Source organism: Lithobates pipiens, unplaced genomic scaffold, assembly GCF_037356315.1.
Source record: "Lithobates pipiens isolate NorthernLeopardFrog02 unplaced genomic scaffold, aLitPip1_a1.2 Scaffold_13, whole genome shotgun sequence".
Classification (NCBI taxonomy): Eukaryota; Metazoa; Chordata; class Amphibia; order Anura; family Ranidae; genus Lithobates; species Lithobates pipiens.
In genome coordinates, this window is record NW_027507718.1 from 424,125,668 (window position 1) to 424,147,795 (window position 22,128).

At 43.3% G+C, this 22,128-nt stretch overlaps 1 protein-coding gene across 8 annotated transcripts in view; it reads right to left on the reverse strand.

Annotated features, from left to right (window-relative positions):
- Nucleotides 1-22,128, reverse strand: part of TBC1D1 (TBC1 domain family member 1) — a 311,597-nt gene that overhangs the window by 121,158 nt on the left and 168,311 nt on the right. For all 8 annotated transcript variants that reach the window (XM_077477646.1, XM_077477649.1, XM_077477648.1 and 5 more), the window contains 4 exons: nucleotides 14,083-14,193; nucleotides 10,322-10,447; nucleotides 6,096-6,182; nucleotides 306-583 (listed from right to left, as the gene is read on the reverse strand). In XM_077477646.1, the coding sequence (XP_077333772.1) occupies nucleotides 306-583; nucleotides 6,096-6,182; nucleotides 10,322-10,447; nucleotides 14,083-14,193 (602 nt within the window). The remainder of the gene's footprint in view (nucleotides 1-305; nucleotides 584-6,095; nucleotides 6,183-10,321; nucleotides 10,448-14,082; nucleotides 14,194-22,128) is intronic.

Here is a 22,128-nt window from a genome sequence, read left to right on the forward strand (position 1 = left end):
GTAAAGCTTTTCAAAATCACAATGTAACGTAGATTAAAAAAAATAAAAAATAAACCCACACACGAGGAGGTACAGTTTTTTTTTTACTAATTGTATTTGCCTTACATTAAAACCCTTGCCATCTGTGCGAGTCATCAGATCAATGCATCTTTTGGAGGCTTTACAGAAAAGATGTGAAGATTTTGTCGTGGTAATTTCATGGAAGAAAGACTTGGTTCACAATACAGTGTGGTGCTGGCTTTCATTCTCCACCAACAATACAAAATTGCCCAAGATAATACAATAAAAAAGAGTACGGTACTCACTTTCTTTTATGCGGAGTCTCTGTGCTCACAGAGTGATGTCGCATGAGCTTCCTCTGTGGAACAGATGGGGCTTTCTGCACGGGCTCTGGAAAATCCTGAGCTGTGACAGGAAAATGACTTAACGTGTTAGCTCGGCGTCGGAATCCTTGATGACATAATTCTCCAGGATGATCAGATGGGAAACTCTCTGCTGCTTTGGGTAGGTCACCCATGGAACCATGCGCCTTTAGAGGCATTTCAGGCGTCAATGCTGCCTCCATCTCACACACGGAAGACTCCTGAAATTCAAAAGAGATTTTACACTGAAATCCATAAACACACAATATTACATAAATAGGCAAAAGCTAGGAGGAACGCGCTTCTAAATGAGAGGAACATGGCGTTCATCCTGTGCCAAAGTCCAACCCACACACTGCCTAGTTGTGTACCCTAAAAAGGTACATCATAGAAGAAGTCCTGGATAAGAGATCCATAGATGGCAATCACAGAAGAGGAGAGGATCTACTGTGGCTGGCCATACATTATACAATTTACTTGTTCAATTTCCTTTAGATTTACCTTCAACTACAAAGTGCAGGGGCATGTCTGATTGCATACAAAGTGTTTAGGTTTAACCTATTATAGGATTTTGGTAAATGTAAAAGGAAAATTGTACAAGAAAATCATAATGTATGGCTAGCCTAAGAGCATGCTTTTTAAAAAAAAAAAAAAAAAAAAAAAAAAAGGGTTTTTGTACTTACCGTAAAATCCTTTTCTCTGAAGTGCATTGAAGGACACAGCTCCTTTAAATATTGACCATAGAGTTATCATGCCACCTTCAGGAGATGACTAGGCAGAACATGTAACACATGTAAAAACAGCAAGACTGCATATCTACGTATAGGGGGTGGTACCTCTGGCCCCCCCATCAGCCTGCTTCCTGCAGCTCAGTACGTCAAGAAGCAGTAAAACGTAAAATAGGAGGGGTGGGTGCTGTGTCCGTCGAACTTCAGAAAAGGATTTTACGGTGAGTACAAAAATCCAATTTTCTCTTTCGTTCATTGACAGACACAGCTCCTTTAAATCTTGACCGTAGGGACGTCCCCAAGCAGTGTCAAAACGAGGGGTGTAAACAGCAAAAAATAACTTCACCCACAACCAGAGGAACCCCTCAATGGAGGAGTTGCCATCTGAACGGCCGCACCAGAACTTGAGACCGACGTATGCATCAAAAATGCGTTTACACCAAAAACCCAACTTTCTTTAAAAAAAAGAAAAAAGCGTAAAATTGCAACTTTACACAGCCACCTGCAAAACTTTGCGGCCAAAGCAAGCATCCAAAGATGCGCTTACATCAACCTTGTAGAATTTTGTGAAAGTGTGAAAACCTGGGAAACCTGGGAGTCAGATGCTTGATGTCGGAAAGCCCAGGAGGTCCCAAATGCCCTGGTGGAATGGGCCGTGCCAGGAAAGGGGAGCACCTGCCCCTTTAAGGCGTAAGCCTGGACCACGATCTGTCTGATCCACCGGGAAATGGTGGTCGACGAGACCGCCAGACCTTTTCTCGGACCAGTCACCGAAAAACAAATGAGTCTGACTTCTACTGCTCCCTTCCAGAAGACAGATATACCCCTCAGAGCCAGAACCACATCCAGGGCAACTTCTTTTGGATGTGTCGACTTAGGAAAAAAGGATGGTAATACAATGTCCTCATTGAAATGGAATGTCGAAACTACCTTTGGAAGAAAAGAGGGTTGCGGACGTAGCAATGCCAAATCCCTGTGGATAACCAGATAGGGCAACTTGCAAGACAAGGCCGCCAACTCAGAAACCCTCCTGGCAGATGTAATAGCCAGTAAAAAGACAACTTTCTGGCAAAGCGTCAACAAGGGAATCTCCCTGATGTTCTCAAAGGGCGGTTTCTAAAGCGCCGATAGCACCAGGTTCAGATGCCACGGAGGTAGGGGTGGTCGAACCGGAGGGACTACATGCCAAACCCCTTGTACAAAGGTGCTTACCAATGAGTGAGACAACAAGGCTCATATCTGTCCCTTGACTGTGCGTAAGGCAATTTTCTGATCAACTCCTCGCTGTAAAAACAGGATTCTGGAAACCGAATAAGTGCGCGGATGCACCCCATCTCCTCACACATGGAGATGTAGGCCTTCCACGTACGATGGTAAAACTTCTGAGAAGATCTCCGTGCCCTCAGCATAGTGGAAATTACCGAGTCCAATAGACCTCGGTCCTTTAGTACCTGGTTTTCAACAGCCATGCCGTTAAAACCAGCGACAGTAAAGCAGGATGGAGTATCGGACCTTGCGATAGGAGGTCTCCTCGCATCGGCAACCGCGAAGGAGAATCCGCCTCCAAGCGTACTAGGTCAGCGTACCAGGGACACAGCGGCCAATCTGGGGCAATCAGTATTACTGGAATCCCCTCGGACTCCACTCTGCGTAGCAGACGTAGTAACAGTTTGAGTGGGTAAAAGGCATAAATCAGCCGATACTGCCCCCATGGAGCCACAAACGCGTCTGGCACATCCGCCCAGAGGTCTGTTGTCCTGGACACAAACCTCTGCACCTTTTGATTGAGCTGAGAGGCCAGAGGCAAGAGATCCATGTCTGGTGTGCCCCACCGTAGGCAAAGAAGCCTGAATACCTCCAGATGCAGTGACCATTCTCCTGGGTCCAGCATCTGGCAACTTAGGTAGTCGCCTGCCAGTTTTCTAGGCCCGGGATGTAAATGGCCGACAGGTCTGGCACATGTCGCTCTGCCCCCTGGGAGGATGTGAGCGACCTCCCGTGCTGCAGCTGAGCTCCTTGTTCCTCCTTGATGGTTGACATATGCCACCGCCGTGGCGTTGTCCGACTAAATCGAGATCGGATACCCCTGTAGCCTCATTGACCATGTGGAGAGGCATAGCCTGATCGGCCGAAGTTGAGCACACTGATCGGCAGCTGGCATTCTTCCAGTGACCAAAGGCCCTGGGTCGACTGTACCCCCAACACTCCACCCCAACCATCAGGCTGGCATCTGTTGTGATCACTGTCCAATGAAGATTGAAGGAACGATCTCCCAGACCGAAGGGCCGGAGACCTCAGCCACCAGAGAAGAGAATCCCTGACTAACTGGCTCACCCGAATCTGACGATCCAGGGATAACGGAGATTTGTCCCATTTGGACAGGATCTCCTTCTGCAAGACTCGAGTGTGAAATTGGGTGTACAGTACCGCCTCAAAAAGAGGCTATCATGAGGCCCAGAACTCGCATGCAGAAGCGCAGCAACGACCACCTGCGGTTCATCAACAACTTCACTGCGGTTCGGAGAGTCTGCAGCTTGTCTGAAGAGAGAAACTCTTGCTTCCACGGAGTCCAGCAATAAGCCCAGGTACTCCTGTAGAGTTTGCATGGTGATTGCCTCATCCTCCCTTAATGCTGAGGCAGAAGCTGCTAGTCTAGGTAACCCACTATTGCGATCCCACGTTGCCTTAACAGCACCAGAATTGAATTTAACACTTTGGTAAAGAATCGGGGTGCTCGTTTCCAACTGCAAATCGCAGAAACCTGATGCCTGAGGCATATGGGTATATGCAAGTATGCGTCCTGGAAATCCAGAGATGGCAGGAAGTCCCCCTGATGGAGCGCAGTGACCACGGAGCAAACTGATTCCATTCTGAACCTCTGTACTTGCACAAAGCAGTTGAGGGCTTTTAGGTCCAGGATTGGACATAGCCCTTCCTTTTTGGGGACTACAGATTGGAGCAGAATCCCTGAAACCTTTCCAGGTTCTGAAAAGGCACTATCCCCTGTGTATGAGCAGGTCCCTTTACTGCCCCTAACAGGGCTTCCCAGCGAACCGGGATTAAAGGTATGCTGGAGGGAAAAAATCTGTTTGGTGGACAAGAAAGAAACGATCTTGTTGCCCAATGAAACCAGTTTGCAGACCCATTGGTCGGACAGCAGTGAGGTCTACTGAGCTGCAAAGTCCCGAAAGGCAACCCCCCCAACCGAGTGTCGGGCGGGGGCAAACCTTCATGCGGTAGCATTTTTGCACACAGGCTTGTTTGGCTTGCGAAACCAGGGACGCTTTTTTCCTTCAGCAGCCACCCTGTCAGACTGGGAGCGCTTACCTGTCGTCCCAGGCGAGGGGCGAAAAAAGCGGTTTCTGAGCATGGCTCCTCTACCCTTCCTGGACTGTGGAAATAACATGCTCTTCCCACCTGTAACATTCTTAATAATGTCGCCCAGCAAAGCTCCAAATAGCCGCTCAACAGAATGCCAAGTGTGTGAAGCAGTAATCAAAGCAAAAGGTGGCTACTTTGAAGACCCTAGAATATAAGGCATATTTTCAGTTGTTTCACACTTTTCTGTTCAGTATATAATTCCAGTGTTAATTCATAGTTGAAAATAAAGAAAACTCTTTGAATGAGAAGGTGTGTCCAAACTTTTGGTCTGTACTGTACTATAATATATATATACATATATATACATATATATATATATATATACACACACACACACACACACACACACACACACACACAAGGTGAAGCTTAAAGCGGGATTCCACCCTAAAGTGGAACCTCCGCTGATCGGAACCCCCCCCCCCCCCCTCCGGTGTCACAATTGACACCTTTCAGGGGGGAGGGGGGTGGAGATACCTGTCGAAGACAGGTATTTTCACCCACTTCCGGGCATAGACTCCCACGGGAGTCTACGCCATTTCCTGCCCTGCCGCGCTGTCTGCTGGGACACACACGGGTCCCAGTGACAGCGCGGAGATTTCCTATTGCGCGGCGCGGCTCGCGCATGCGCAGTACGGAACCGGGAAGTGAAGCCGATTCGCTTTACTTCCCGATTCCCTCACCTCTAATGGCGGCGGCAGCAGCCGAGGCCCGAGCGGTCGATCGGCCTCGGCATCGCTGGAACCCGGGACAGGTGAGTGTCCATTTATTAAAAGTCAGCAGCTGTAGTATTTATAGCTGCTGGCTTTTAATATTTTTTTTTTTGGGCGGAATCCCTCTTTAAGCTAAATTAAAGCCTCTCAAAAGCTGAAGAGGCTTCAAACTAGCTTTGTCAGAGTCCTATGGAGGCTTTGAAGACACCGAAGAACCACTAAAGCCACATGGGGTATCATTTTTGAAGCAAAGCTAAATTCAAGGTGTAAACAGGACTGAAAGCTAACCATTTTATTTAGTGACAGGGGCTGGCATTCAGAGAGATTTAAGAAAGCGCGTACAAAGACTTATTTTGAAGCAAGTGTAAACTAGCCCTAAGGGACCCACCAGTGAGCACATAGTTAATGCATCACGGTTGATTTTTCCACACAATGCAGTCTATATGTGAGAACATGCCATCATCAGGAAACCAGTTTGTTAGAAGCAATGAGGCAAACATTTTTTATTTAATGAAAGGGTTAAATTGTTTCCAAAAGAATAATTTATCCAAGAGTCAAGCGGTGCTTAAGCTGCCCATAGATGGCTCAAATTTCATCCAATTCCTGCGGAACTGGCTGAAATATGAGCTGTAGGTGGCTCTGCAACCACCACCCGGCTTGACAATAGTCGGTTTAAAAATAGACTGAGTCGGGTGGTAAATTGCTGGCTGAACAAGGACTGGAACCAATCAGATGCAGTCATGGTTTGGGTATTCAGCGATCCACAGCTTCCGGCTGCCGAATACAAAATACCAAGATACCTCCATCCACACTGTTTATCATGGATGAGGGACAAATCAAGCTGTGTATGGCTAGCCTTACTAGGGTGATATATCCAATACATATATTTTATATCTAAACACAGGATTCACCTTACTACTGTATTCCAGAGGAGAACATAGAGAGCTTTCATAGTCCATACTTCTGGAGCTGTCCTGCTGGCATCTGCTTTTATTACCCTAGGGATCAAAAGTATACAAAAATTTAAATATAAATGACCAGTTGAAATGGAACCCTAGACACCCTTTAAACAACCGCTAATCAGAATCAGTATTCTATGAACACGTCTCAGTTATTGGCCCTTCTTAGAAAATAAAATCCATTGTACTGCAAAGCCTAGTTATGGATACTGCAAGAATTTAGAGAGGATTTTCTCCCCTTTTTTTATTTCAGTTTTGGCAGGGATCATAGGAACAGAAGCCAGATTGCTACACTGCCAGAAACATTCCAAGCTTTGTACAGGAGGTTGGCACACACATCTCATCTCTAGAATTAGAAGGAAATCTAAATAATCAGCCACTGAATGATCAGGAAAATAATGTATATAGCTTCTGGTTCAAGGTTTTCAGATCAGCATTTACTGAACCAAACAGGAAGTTAAATAATTCCATAGACAATTCATTTACTGTATCCATTGCGCATCAGAAAAAAAAACAAGAAAAAAAAAAACGATCATCTGACCTTGCTCGTCTAATTTTACAGGTTTCCAAAAATTCCTCTAATTTTCTAGCATCCTTTTTGTAACTGATCATATTATACAAAGCAAAACAATATAAAAGTTGCCATGCTCGTATACATAGGCCCTTATGTCCTAGAGCAGTGATTGCGAACCTTGGCACCCCAGATGTTTTCAAACTACGTTTCCCATGATGCTCAACTACACTGCAGAGTACAGGAGCATCATGGGAAATGTAGTTTCACAACATCTGGGGTGCCAAGGTTCACCATCACTGCTCTAGAGAAAGAGTTCAACGTACAGAGTGTTCCAACACACATTAAAAAGGTAAACTAGAATTTTTAGTTTTACTTTTCTAAAAATAAAAAATAAGCTGGGAAATACTAGAGGGTTCTCTGCTGCTCAAATCTTTTTTAGCAGACAAAATGCATGTGCGATATTTAATACCTACTTAATGAAAAACAATTTACACTCACCAGCCACTTTATTAGTTACACCTTACTAGTACTGGATGGACCCCCTTTTGCCTTCAGAACTGCCTTCATGCTTCCTGGCATAGATTCAACAAGGTGATGGAAACATTGCTCATCCCTCATCATACTGACATGATAGCATCACGCAGTTGCTGCAGATTTGTCGGCTGCACATCCGTGATGCTTATCTCCCATTCCACCACATCCCAAAGGTGCTCTATTGGATTGAGATCTGGTGACTGTGGAGGCCATTGGAGTACAATGACCTCATTATCCTGTTCAATAAACCAGTGGTGAGATGATTTGAGCTTTGTGACGTGGTGCATTATCCTGCTAGAATTATCCATCAGAAGATGGGTACACTGTAGTCATAAAAGGGATGGACATGGTCAGCAATAACACTCAGGTAGGCCGTGGTGTTTAAACAATGGTTAATTGGTACTAAGAGGCCCAAAGTGTGTCAAGAAAATATCCATCACACCATTACACCACCACCAGCCTGAACCGTTAATACAAGGCAGGATGGATCCATGATTTCACATTGTTTACACCAAATTCTGACCCTACCATCTGAATGTTGCAGCTGAAATAGAGACTCATCAGACCAGGCCACTTTTTTCCAATCTTCTATTGTACAATTTTGGTGAGCCTGTGCGAATTGTAGCCTCAGTTTCCTGTACTTAGCTGAAAGGAGTGGCACCTGGTGTGGTCTTCTGCTGCTGTAGCTCATCTGCTTGAAGGTTTGAGGTGTTGTGCATTCAGAGATGGTATTCTGCATACCTTGGTTGTAACGAGTGGGCATTTGAGTTACTGTTGCCTATCATCTCAAACCAGTCTGCCCATTCTCCTCTGACCTCAACGAGGCATTTCCATCCATACAACAGCCACTCACTGGATATTTTCTCTTTTTTGGACCATTCTCTTGAGTTGGTGCCATGCGAGTCGCTGATTAGCAACTTGTGTTACCAAGCAGATGTACAGGTGTACCTAATAAAGTGGCCGGTGAGTATGTCCTGAACATACTAGAACACAATAATCTGCAATGGCTACCCTTGTACAACACATTGTGAAATGAGTTGCAACAGGTTAAATAAAAAAATGTATTTCATTGAAATGTTTTCCGACACTCCGTATATACTGCCAGTATGCCAGTAGTGAATAGAGAGGATGTAAGGTTTTTAAATACTTCATAAATCACAGTGGCTTCTTGCTGCCTTTCCACGCACCATGACTGCGCCACAAAGTATTTCAAGAAATTTTTGTGATCCAATTTTTAAGCAACATTCTCCAGACAACGTTTTATAATGTGCCAACACAACCCCAAAAGTTCTGGTCTACATGATTTTTTTTAGGTTTATTTCAAGAAAGAGCAATGGAGGGGGCATAAAGCGCAGCAAAATCATACTTTTCTTTATCTGGACTACAATATAATTGATTGCTACAGATTATTGTTATTTGAACATCATCCTAGCTTTCTACCCCTAGTTGTCCACCAAGTTATTTTGAACTGTCACTCTCCATTGCTTGCATTTTAATACCCGCGGTTAAAGTAGAAATCCACCATAGCACTAAAATCCCTGCATCTACAGACATCCAGAATCTAACTAACACCAACCCATCTAGCCCTGTGAAGAAGAAATCAATATACATACCTTTTTTGAAGTTCATCTGATCTCCAGCGGTGGAAGCTCTGCAAAGGAAACAGCCGTCAACGACTGTGAAATGAATGCGGATTGGACCTCACCCATAGAGTTACTATGGAGCTTCCATTGTCGGCTGTGTCCTCTGCACCTGCCAAGCAGCAAAGCCACCGCTGACAGCTCAGTGTGGGATCAGGTCGGATCTGCTTGAAAAAAGGTATGTACCGTATTTATCGGCTTCTAACACGCACTTTTTTCCCCTTAAAATCAGGGGAAAATCGCGGGTGCGTGTTATACGCTGATCCCCGCTGACTGTGAGCAGAGCGATCGCCGCCTAAATACACATAGCCGAGTGTAGTCGGCTCAGCCACACCCAGTCCCGCCATAGGACTGATTTTATATCCATCATAGGGCAGGACTGGGTGTGACTATGAGCGGAGCTGAGTACACTCGGCTATGTGTATCTCAGCTCCGCCCAGTCCCTGCGATCTCGGCGGCAGTCGCTCCCCTCCGGCAAGTCTCGGTGGTGCCAATTTTAAGTCATCCAAGCTATGGACACTGGGGGCAAGGCTGCACTGGGACAAGGCTGCACTGGGACAAGGCTGCACTGGGACAAGGCTGCACTGGGACAAGGCTGCACTGGGACAAGGCTGCACTGGGACAAGGCTGCACTGGGACAAGGCTGCACTGGGACAAGGCTGCACTGGGACAAGGCTGCACTGGGACAAGGCTGCACTGGGACAAGGCTGCACTGGGACAAGGCTGCAGTGACGGGCATTTAAATGTACGTTTTTTTTCCCTTAAACTTCCCTCCTAAACTTGGGGTGCGTGTTATACACCGATTAATACAGTACATGGATTTCATCTTTACAGGGCTAGATAGGTTAGTGTTAGATCATGGATGTCTGTAGATGCAGGGATTTTAGTGTTAGGCTGGACTTCTACTTTAACACAAACAATAAATTTAGCTGTGCCTAGATTCAATGGCCAAAAACGGGGAATTTTACAAGAAAGTGAGTAAAGGCTGGAAGTAGGGAGTTGGTTAATAATAAAATATAATTAAATATTCCATTACAATGGTTGTGGCATAGTAATGATTTCACAGCTACCCCCGGCAGAATTGCTCAGCAATGATTCACCGAAGGTCAGTGGGCCATGGAGTAAATGCTGAACAGTACCGTGTGAAAATTTCAGGTGTTTGTTTTGCGCATATTTGCACATTCGTGCACACAATACCATCCTAGGGAAAATTAATTTATATTTATGTGCATATGCTCGTCTGTGTGCCCCGGCGCAATATACTGACCTATTTTTAGAAATACTTGGTGCTTGCTTACGAACATGTGTGCACAGGCACATTGTAAATAATGGGCTACATTTTAGCTCAGTAAAAAAGAAAAACACTGTACATAGCTTTTTCAAGCTGCGGTATACAAGGGGCCTTAGGGCTGGATATTACCCTTAAGCAAATGTTTTTAGTGATCCTGTCAATGGTGTAGAAGGGTGAAAGAAGCCAAATGAATAGTTACCCTGGATAGAATACTTTCTAGCGATTCTGTCAGCGATCTCTTTGCTTTGCTCTTCAGCAGCTCCAGTTTGAAGCGCGATGCACTGCTCTGCAACTCAGTCAGAGGGTTGGCTGCATTCTGGGAGTTCTGCAATCACAGCAAAAAGTTGTTTTACTAGCAATCAAAGATCATTAGACACAGACTACAAATGGCATTACCAAAACATTTGTTCTCTGTAGCCTAGTAAAGACCAAAATCAGAATTTCTATACGAAAGAAAAAAAGGAATGAGTGGGAACAGAGTTCCTCACAGAAGCCAGAAACCCCCAACACCATTGGGGGGGGAATACCCCCTCCCCCCCAACCCTGCACCACCCTTATGGCATGTGCGCAGATATGTTGAAACACTGTCCATTCACCGAGCTCTGGCAAAGGCACTGTGCCACATTTGTGCACACGCAAGATATTTCCTGCACAAAGATGGGGGAGGTTCTGTTAGTTCCACACTCCCATCTTTGCAAATTTTTGGGGAAATCCCGAGTGTGCGCATATGTACAAGGCATCCCACACATTCAGACGTGCCGCAGGACCTTCCTTTAGTCTATACGCTGGAATGGCATATGGAATGTTTATACCTCTGTAGCAGGATTATTACTGAAATGACATCATACTTCCAAGGATGTTCACACATACCTCTAAACTAAGAGCTTTGACAATTGACACTATTACTACAGTTGTAAAAAAAATTTAAAACACAATAAAGACTAAACACAAAACACCATCCATCACTGACCCCAAACGAGTAAACACAACTGTACAATGCATCTGGAAAGTATTCACACCGCTTCACTTTTTCCACATTTTGTTATATGTTACAGCCTTATTCCAAAATGGATTAAATTCATTATTTTCCTCATAATGACAACGTGAAAGAAGTCTGTTTAAAATCGTCGCAAATTTATTAAAAAGAAAAAACAAAAAAAAATAAAACAAATCCCATCTACATAAGTATTCACAGACTTTGCTCAATACTTTGTTGAAGCACCTTTGACAACAATTACAGCCTCAAGTAGCAGGATGCTACAAGCTTGACACCAGTATTAATTTCATTGACTAAAACATTTTATTTGACTAAATGAATATTTAGTGAGAAATTGTGGAGACAGGTTAACTAACACATTACAATTTAATTACACCTATTAGGTTTTAGTCGACTAAAACGTAGGACATTTTAGTCGACTGAAATGTACTGGAGATTTAGTCGACTAAATACGACTAAAACAACTGCAGAAGACTAAAATGGGACTAAAACTGAATTCAATTTTAGTCCTAAGACTAAAACTAAATTGAAATTTGCTGCCAAAATTAACACTGCTTGGCACACCTATTTTTTGGGCCATTTCTCCCATTCTTCGTGGCAGGACCTCTCAAGATCCATCTGGTTGGATGGGGAGCATAGGTGCACAGCCATTCTCAGATCTCTCCAGAGATATTTAACCACGTTAAAGTCTGGGCTCTGGCTGGGCCACTCAAGGACATTCACAGAGTTGTCCTATAGCCACTCATTTGCTATCTTGGCTGTGTGCTTAGGGTCGTTGTCCTGTTGGAAGATGAACCTTCGCCCCAGTCTGAGGTCCAGAGCAGGTTTTCATCAAAGATCTCTGCACACTGCTGCATTTATCTTTCCCTCGATCCCGACTAGTCTCCCAGTTTCTGCCACTAAAACCACCCTGCATGATGCCACCCACCATACTTCATTGAAGGGATGTATTGGTCAGGTGATGAGCAGTGCCTGGTTTCCACCAGACATGAAGCTTGCCATTCGGCAAAAGAGTTCAAGATTTGGTTCATCAGAACAGAGAATTTTGTTTTTCATGGTCCAAGTCCTTCAGGTGCCTTTTGGCAAACTCCAGATGGGCTCTCATGTGCCTTTTAATGAAGAGTGGCTTCTGTCTGGCCACACTACCATACAGGCTTGATTGGTGGAGTGCTGCAGTTGCTCTTCTGGAAGGTTTTCCTCTCTCCACAGGAAAATGCTGGAGCTATGTCAGAGTGACCATCAGGTTCTTGGTCTCCTTTCTGATGAAGGCCCTTCTCCCCCAATCGCTCAGTTTGGCTGGCCAGCCCCGCTCTAGGAAGGGTCCTGGTGGCTCCAAACTTCTTCCATTTCCGGATGATGGAGGCCACTGTGCTCATTGGGACCGTCAATGCTGCAGAAAGGTTTCTGTACCTCCATACAATCCTGTCTCGGAGGTCTACAGATATTTCCTTGGACTTCATGGCTTGGTTTGTGCTCTGACATGCACCGTTAACTGTGGGACCTTATATAGCCAGGTGTGTGCCTTCCCAAATCATGTTCAATCAACTGAATTTACCACATGTGGACTCCTATCAATTTGTAGAAACATCTCAGGGATGATCAATGGAAACAGGATGCACTAGAAATTTTGAGTGTCATAGCAATGGCTGTGAATACTTATGTACATGTGATTTTTTCGTTTTTAATTTTTAATAAATTTGCAAAGATTTCAAACAAACTTTTTTCACGTTGCCATTATGGTGTATTGTTTGCGAAATGTTGAGGAAAATAATGAATTTAATCACTTTTGGAATAAGGCTGTAACATAAGTGAGGGAAAAAGGTATTTGATCACCTGCTGATTTTGGCATAACAAAAATAAAGAAAAACGCATTTCAAAAAGTTATAAATTGATTTGCATTTTAATGAGTGAAATAAGTATTTGATCCCTATCAGCAAGATTTCTGGCTCCCACTTGTCTTCTATACAGGTAATGGGTTGAGATTAGGAGAACTCCAAATCTCAGCTTGTTACCTGTATAAAAGACTCCTGTCTACAGAAGCAATCAGATTAGAATCTCTCCACCATGGCCAAGACCAAAGAGTTCAAGGATGTCCGGGACAAGATTGTAGACCTACACAAGGCTGGAATGGGCTACAAGACCATTGCCAAGCAGCTTGGTTAGAGGGTGACAACAGTTGGTGCGATTATTCGCAAATGGAAGAAACACAATATAACTGTCAATCACCCTTGGTCTGAGGCTCCATGCAAGATCTCACCTCGTGGAGTTTCAATGATCATGAGAACAGGGAGTAATCAGCCCAGAACTATGCGGGGGAATCCTGTCAATGCTTTCAAGGCAGCTGGGACCAGTCACCAGAAATCCTGGAGCGCCCGCAAGGTCCCCCTGCTCAAGAAAGAACATGTAGAGGCCCATCTGAAGTATGCAAATGAACATATGAATGATTCAGAGAACTGGGTGAAAGTGTTGTGGTCAGATGAGACCAAAAATCAAGCTCTTTGGCATCAACTCAACGCATCGTGCTTTGAGGAGGAGGAGGAGGAATGCTGCCAATGACAACAGCATTAATTTCGTCAATGGCATTTTTACAGTGACGAAAACAAAAGTACACAACATTGTCGTCCACTGACGAAAATCAAATCCGCGAAAACGCGAGGCAGGGAGGTTTAGCCTTGTGAACTAACTTGCGGTCAAATACTCATTTCACTCATTAAAATGCAAATCAACTTAGAACTTTCTTTGAACTTTCTTGAAATGCTTTTTTCTGGATATTCTTGCTGTTATTCTGTCTCTCACTGCTAAACCTAACCCAAAAAATTGTAGACTGATCATTTGTCAGTGGACAAACGTACAAAATCAGCAGGGTATCAAATACCTTTTTCCCTACTAACAAAATGTGGAAAAAGTAAAGCACTGTGAATACTTTCCAGATGCACTGTATACCACAGTGTAAGTTACATTACCTGCTTTGACTCTACAATGTGAACATGATCCCTCTGTTTTTCCTCGTACAGATACCGCAGCCGAGAAATTATCAGCTCATTCTCCTTCTGCTCTGATCTGGGACGAATTTTCTAAATCAAAAGATTTACACTTCATTAAAAAACACTCGAAACAATACACTGCTCAAAAAATGAAAGAAACACTTTGTAAATACATCAGATCTCAATAGGGAAAAATATGCCGGATATCAATAATGATATGGACTGGGTAATGTGTTAGGAAGGATGCCACATCATTTGAAGGAAATTAATATCAATCTACAGAGGGCTGAATTCAAAGACACCTCAAAAATCAAAGTGAAAATTGATGCAGCAGGCTAGTCCATTTTGATGAAATTTCATTGCAGCAACTCAAAATGGTACTCAGTAGTTTGTATGGCCTCCATGTGCTTGTATACCTGCCTGACAACATCTCCTAATGAGACGATGGATAATATCCTAGGGTATTTTCCTCGCAGATCTGGACCAGGGCATCACTGAGCTCCTGAACAGACTGAGGTGCAACCTGGCAGCGTCAGATGGACCGATAATGTCCCAGAGGTGTTTTATTGGATTTAGGTCAGGCGAGCGTGAGGGCCATTCAATGGTATCAATTCCTTCATCCTCCAGGACCCGGCTGCATACTCTCACATGAGGCCAGGCATTGTCATGCACCAGGAGGAACCCAGGACCCACTGCACCAGCATAGGGTCTGACAATGGATCCAAGGATTTCATACCGATAAGGGCAGTCAGGGTGCCATTGTCTAGCCTGGAGAGGTCTGTGCATCCCTCTATGGATATGCCTCCCCGGACCATCACTGACCCACCATCAAACCGGTCAAGCTGAACGATGTCACAGACAGCATAATGTTATCAGAGTCTGGCGAAGCCCCATTCACATCTGTCCTATGTGCTCAGGGTGAACCTGCCCTCATCTGTGAAAAGCACAGGGTGCCAGTGGCGGACCTGCCAATTCTAGTGTAACTGCCTGTCTCCTGGAATCTTCTTCATGCTCCCGAGACTGTGCTGGGAGACACAGCAAACCTTCTGGCAATGGCACGTATTATTGTGCCATCCTGGAGGAGTTGGACTGCCTGTGGGTCCAGGTATCGCCTCATGCTACCAGAAGTGACAATGACCCTAGCCAGTTGCAAAACTAGTGAGAATCAGTCAGAAAAGAGGAGTAGGTAAAAAAAGCTCAGTGGCCTCCACCTGTAAAACCATTCCTGTTTTGGAGGTCATCTCATTGTTACCCATCTAGTGCGCCTGTTAATTTCATTAACACCAAAGCAGCTGAAACTGATTAGCAACCCCCTCTGCTACTTGTGTCCAGATCCATATCCCAGGAGTTGAATTTACTTGATGCTATACTTTGATTAAAAAGCATTCCTTTCATTTTTTTGAGCGGTGTATATACGCATACATCATACAACAACAAAAAATGTTAAAAAGTAAAACATCATCACTGCTGCCACATTCTTCTGAGTGCCGCTGTGATCCTGAATTCTCTTTCTGTTCCTTAGACCTGACTTCATGGATAATCCTTACCAACTACCATCCCCAGTCCAATGAAAACCCATCAGTGTCTAGTAATGAACTTCCAAAGGACATGAGAATGGCAATTTGCAGGCTTGGTCCTAAAATCAGACTACTATTAAAAAAAAAAATAATAATAATAATAATAATAATAATGCGTTCAGAAAGCAGATACAATGAGCCACCTGCCTTCCTAGCTAAAAAAAAGCTACTAACAGGCTTTGAGTTCAAATGGTTTTCAAAGCTTTAAAATACTTACAAATGGAAGCAAGCAACAGTACACCCTGTGGCTCGGGAGGCCAAAAAGGAGACTGCATCATCACATGCGGTGTGATCAGACCTTCATTATGCTTCCATGAATGATCTTGTGCATAGATATACATTTCATGGCCATCACACACAGTATCTTCATCAGAGACCTCCCAAGGCACAGGGGGCTCCAATCAAACCTGGGCATACCAGAATATTGGGCAGAATCTGGTAATTCCAGAATCATGGAAAAACGCAGGACAGGTTTGTGATGTCACCATTTCTTAAAAAGGTACCTGAAATGTGGTGCGATTTTGCGACACAATAAAATCGCACTGAAATTGCAGAAACCACGCCGTGTGAAGCTCGTCGTTCAAAAAGTAGTAGGAGCTTCTTTTGGGTGACAGCAATGCGGTGCCATTAAGATGTAGTAGCATCACAAGCACGTCCCGTGTTTTGCCGTGATTCTGGACCCCCAGTACAGTGGGGGGGGGGGTGAGGAAAAAAAAAAAAAAGCATCTAGAAACACATTAAAACCACGCATGCAGAAATTTAACCAGAACAGATCTGGAGTGAATTTGTGTGTTGTGAACCAGCCCTAATGGCACCCCAAACACAGTGCGATTTTGCCACGATCGATCGAGCGACAAAAATCATAACGCCAAACTCTCCTGGCCATGTGCCAATATTTGGAGCATTTTTGGAGCTGAGAGAGGCCCATAGGAATGGTGCTGCTCCTAAATTGTGCCAAAAAATAAAAAGCTAGAGAAATGGTGGTGCAGCAGCAGCTGTCGTGGCACTACGCTTAGGTGTGAATGAAGCCTTAGGGTAAAGGCCATGGCAATTTTGTAACAGTGATTAATCATTTCTAAGATCTGCTATTGACCGTGATTTGTAGCTAGAAAGTATTTGCTATAGTCAGCTGGTGATTTGTTCCTATGAATCACAGGTCAAACTCATTGGAAAAAAAAAAAAAACCCACACAAAATGCGCTTCAACAAAATTGTGAAAGATCAATACAGAAGCACTATGGTATAAGGAGACGCTATATTAAATTAGTCCACAAGATGGCAGCAAAGTAAGAAACAAAAAGAACAGTGGTGTGAAGTGGAATATGAGTATTTCATACAAAGAGACTTAAGGAGCGGTGTGTAAATAGCACTTCTAGAATACATATTCACATTCTGGGATAGAGTTTCAGGTCCTGACCGATACACTGCACACTCCTGTGCTAGAGCAACCCAATATATCTTATCAACTAAACTACTACAATTACAGTAATAGTAACAAGATCGCTGAAGCCAAGCAAAAGCCAACCTACTGCTTGCAGGGAACAATAAAAGGCAAATTATTGTATTATGATATATATGTATACCCGATGGATGTAACATACGCCTATCTGCCATAAGATTATGACTACTGACATTTCAAGTGAATAATATTAAATTATCTCATTACAATGGCATCAAAAACATGTTGTCTCTGAAGTTGCTATGCTGAAAATAGAAAACATTGGCAAGTATAAGGATTTGAGCAACTTTGATGAGGACCAAATTGTAATGGCTAGATACCTGGATCAGAGGAACTTGCTCATTCACCAAAAAAAAAATAAAAAAATTATATTATATATATATATTATATATATATATATATATATATATATATATATATATATATATATATATATATATATATATATATATATATATATAAAATAATGAACGCCGCCTGCCCATCCTGCACAGGGAAAAAATAAATCCTGACTGCACTGACACTTTGCTCCCGCTGACTGAGGCTGGGTTCACACATGTGAACTGGATGTGGGGTTTCTCCATATCCAATTCACATGACAGATAAAGTGACCGGCTCTCAATGGAGACGGTTCACACAGGTCCGGGGTGGCCGCGGTCCGGATTGCAGAAAGGTCCCATGCCTCTTTGGGTCCGGTTCAGCTGCGATTTCAGGCAAAAATTCGGACCCAAAATCGGTGTACAGAATGCATCCGACCCCATGCTGTGACCCACGGCTACACATATGTGAACCCGACCTGACACGTCGCCGACGTAAACCAAGGGGTGGGGACACCTAGTGACGTCATTGATCATACATGGACAGGTCCATGTTAGGCCAATGACGTCATAAGAGAGCAGGTAACCCAGTGGCAGCGGCTATTCACTGGTTATTAGGGGCACCAGCCGATACAAAACAAAAAGAAGAGTACAAATGGACTTCGGGGTTAAACAAATGACTACACAATGGAATGAACTCCAGCAGATCCCTTCATCACGTAATAAGCTTTTACTTACCTACTAAAATATTCAGATTCCTCAAAACAGGAAGAGCAGGGACTGGCACAACAGATTTATTGCCCACAGAAGCTGGACGCTTCGTTCGCTCATAAGTATGAACGTCACACAGACCTGGCTTTCATTTGAATAGTTGAAGCACTATCTCACTCCTGAAGTTCACAAGTCCAAGTGGGATGGACAGCAATGTTACATTGACTTCTACAGGGAAGAGTCTGCCTGATCTTTGTACTCTGATACTGGGCACATCTAAAGCCAAAAAAACTTTTCTTCTCACATAGAATAGTGGAAAGCTAGAACCTCTGTCAGCCTTTTATTACTGTCTGCATCTGTTCTAGGTTTTTCTAACTTCCTGTCTGGTAAAAAAAAAAAAAAAAAAAAAAAAACATTCTCAGGGAGACATAAAATCTCTCCAACAATGTATCAGATAGCAGTAAACCTGGCATGTCCTATACTCAATAAAAAAAAAAAAAACTTAAATCGGAAAATGTAAAGCTGGCCCCACCGCATCACTGGCACCGCCATATCTGAAGGTCTGGTGCATGCCCAGATATGCCAAAAGGGGTCTACTAAGGCTTGGGGCCAGAGACCTGCGATGCATCTGTACACGATTTTCCCAAAGCATATGCAGTCAAGCAGCTATAGAGGAGCCCCATAACACTGCATTTGCACATCTGCACAGAACACAGATGCAAGTGCAGATGTGCTGAAGGTCTCTGCTGGGTCCAAAAAGCATGACAGGCGTGTTCAACACATATGTAGAATTGAGTGCAACATCACTTTCGTCCAGGCAAGAAGGGAGGAAGTGCTGTACTGTAGCACAAAAAAAAAAAAAAAAAAAAAAAAGTCAAAAGCACTTAGGAGAATGTTATTTAATTGTGGGAGAGGGAGGGGGCTGTAGCCTCATCAACAAAGCTATTCTTATGGGGGTGAGATTGCTCAACAGTGGCTGTGAAAGCCAGGAGTGATGACATCAGCCATTGGCTCCCATGGTGCAGCCATTGTCAGTGGTCCCTCCTCTCCCCTGCAGCCGCTGCTAGCTGTCCCAAGGAAGCCGAATCACATGACCAGACTGAAAATGGGTACATATATACATTTTTCTTACAAAGACTTATAGCGGGACTGCGATATTGAGGTGGACAAATCGGACACCTGACACTTTTTGGGGCTCAGTGACACTAATACAGTGATCAGTGCTAAAAATAAATATGCACTGTTACTGTACTGACACTGGCAGGGAATGGGGTTAACATCAGGGGCGAACAAGGGGTTAAAGGTGTTCCTAGGGATCCGTGTGGGGGGTGCTTGTACTGTGGGAAAGCAGAGAGTCGTGTTTCTGCACAAGATCCCTGCCTTCCCTTGTCACAGAACGGCGATCTGCATGGTTTACATGTGCAGAACGCCATTCTGCCTGTGCCTCCTACGATCTTTGGGGTCCCTGCAGACATTGCGTCCACCGGACCTGCTGAATGGCTCCCGTGGTGTCCAATCACAGCAGGAGTGGAACGTCGGGGGCACGTGTGCGCACCCCAGACCTGGAAATGCAGAATCATGTGCCCGAACATGATTCTGCACAGAGCAGCTTTCCCGCTGTAGTAAATATGCATGGGGCAGTCCGCATCCAGTTAAGGGAAACCTCCAAAACAGGAAAGATGGTGAAAAAAAAAATTAAAAAAAAAAAAATATTGACAGGGGTTTTGACCCTCCCTTACTCTATCCAAGGTTTAAAAAATAAAAAGTTTTGCCTATAGTTTTATCTTCAGAATATGTTACATGTTCCACCCATATTTTGAGTAGAACATGTAACATGTTGCAGCTCCTGCCGCCTCTCCCTCCAATCCCCCTTTACCTCTGACAGCATAAAGGTTCTTCTCCCCGCATCCACTGGCACTTTTTGAAATGAGCATGGCTTTGCGAGACTCTGCCCACACAGCAACATCATTCATTCACATAAAAAATAAACGCATACTTTTTTCTGCAAAAATATGTGCATTTATTATTTTTTCTATAAAATTGAAGTTATCCTATTAGGGAAAAAAATGTTTAGCTGGATTTAAGGAAATCTGGGACAGAAAAACCTCTCTGAAAAAGTAAGCTGCAATATATTACCAAAAAAATATATTGCAGAGTGCTATACCATAGATGTGGGGACTGCATTCACTTATTTTCAGACATTTTCTGAAATTACAGAAAAACACCCTTTTAATCTTGCCAGAATTCCCATGTCCTTGTACGTTTCTTTGCACCAAACTGATATCACAAACAAGGTTATCAGCTTTACAAACTATCTTCTGAGAACTACAGAACACCTCCTGCCAAAGCAATAAAGATGAGAAGGAGGGGGATGGGTTTGTGGTCCAAAGCAGGAGAGCAGCCTAGGGTGACAACACTGCTCCTCCACAGATACAGTAACAGCGAATATGCGTTGTCACTAGGGCTGCAACTAACGATTATTTTCATAATCGATTAGTTGGTAGATTATTGTTTCGATTAATATCGGTTAATAACCTTAAAAAAATAAAAATAAAGTAATTTTGCTGCAATTTGTATTTTTACATATTTTTTGGCCAGTTTGTTGTTGGGCAGATTAAAAAACACTAATTGCCGCAAAAACGCATTATTACATGCTTTTCTGCAGCTTCTCCATCGAAGTATATTGAACCAAAAAAAAACAAAATAGCACAGTTTTGCGTTAAAAAAAAAAAAAAGTCCTAGTCTTTTCCAAATATGCAGCAGCTGAAAAAAAAATCATGGATGTGAACGCGTCTCATAGGAAACCATGTAAATTAACTGTAGTGCGTTTCTGCAAAAAGCACCAAAAAAACAAAAAGGTGTGACCCAGGCCTGAGATGTTTAGTAACACAACGGCGTTAAAAAAAAAAACGAAAATTAGTACAAAAAGAGAAAATATTCACTATTGTAAGGGGTTCCTTTTTTACTATGGGACAGTGAAAGTAATATTTACAGTAGCAACTTGCTCTTTTTGTACTATAAAGGGCTCATTTTAGTTTTTTTTTACCCCATTATGTTAGTGCCCGATTAATCGATTATGAAAATAGTAATAGATTTCGATCAATCAATTAGTTGTTTCGGCCCTAGTTGTACCTACCCTGGAGAGAAAGTGTAGGGGGAAAAAAATAAGATTTTAAATAAAATGGAAGCCAATGCATCTACCACATCCAAGGACTGGTAAGCTACAGTATTTTACATTTTTACACATTAAACTCAGTATAACACCCTCTATTTTCTAGATTTAATTTTCAGTAGCTCTTAAGACCCCTTTAGATCCAATTTAAAAAAACTCGCACTGAAGAGTTAAATAGTAAAATATGAATAAACAAAACTTTATGAAAATGAATAGGAAGACCGCAGCTGCTGCACAAAAGGTGCTACAACCTTAAAGCAATAAAAAAAAAACATAAAAACAGAGCTAGCAGCCTATATCAAGCAATATACATCCTAATAAACAGTGCCTAATGTATCAATGTTAAGAGAAAACAAAAACATAAAAAAGTGCTCAGGTGCTTCAGTGAAAAGTGAAACGGTGCTCCAAAACTTTTGAGGCGGTGAAGCGGCTCCTACTTTAGTGTCCCCAACTCACCAAAAATTATTGAATCCTCAGATTTGCAGTCTGGGATCGAAAAGGCATTGATCAAATGATTTGGGGGATATGCTGGTGGTTCCTCAGTAAAATCATGCAGGGAGACGTATTAAGACAGGAAGGATAAACCACACTCCATAGATGGGAAACAGAGAGAGAACTCATAGTGAAAGGTAAGATCCCTTTTACGCAGGCTGGATCCTATTTTGCTCAGCAGGACATCTGTCCGCTGATCCTGAGAGGAGCAGTCGGATGACAAGTCTGTGTCTGCTTATGCAGAGCAGACACAGACACAGCCCCCTCTGCTCTATGGGAAGCCAGATATAAACAGACC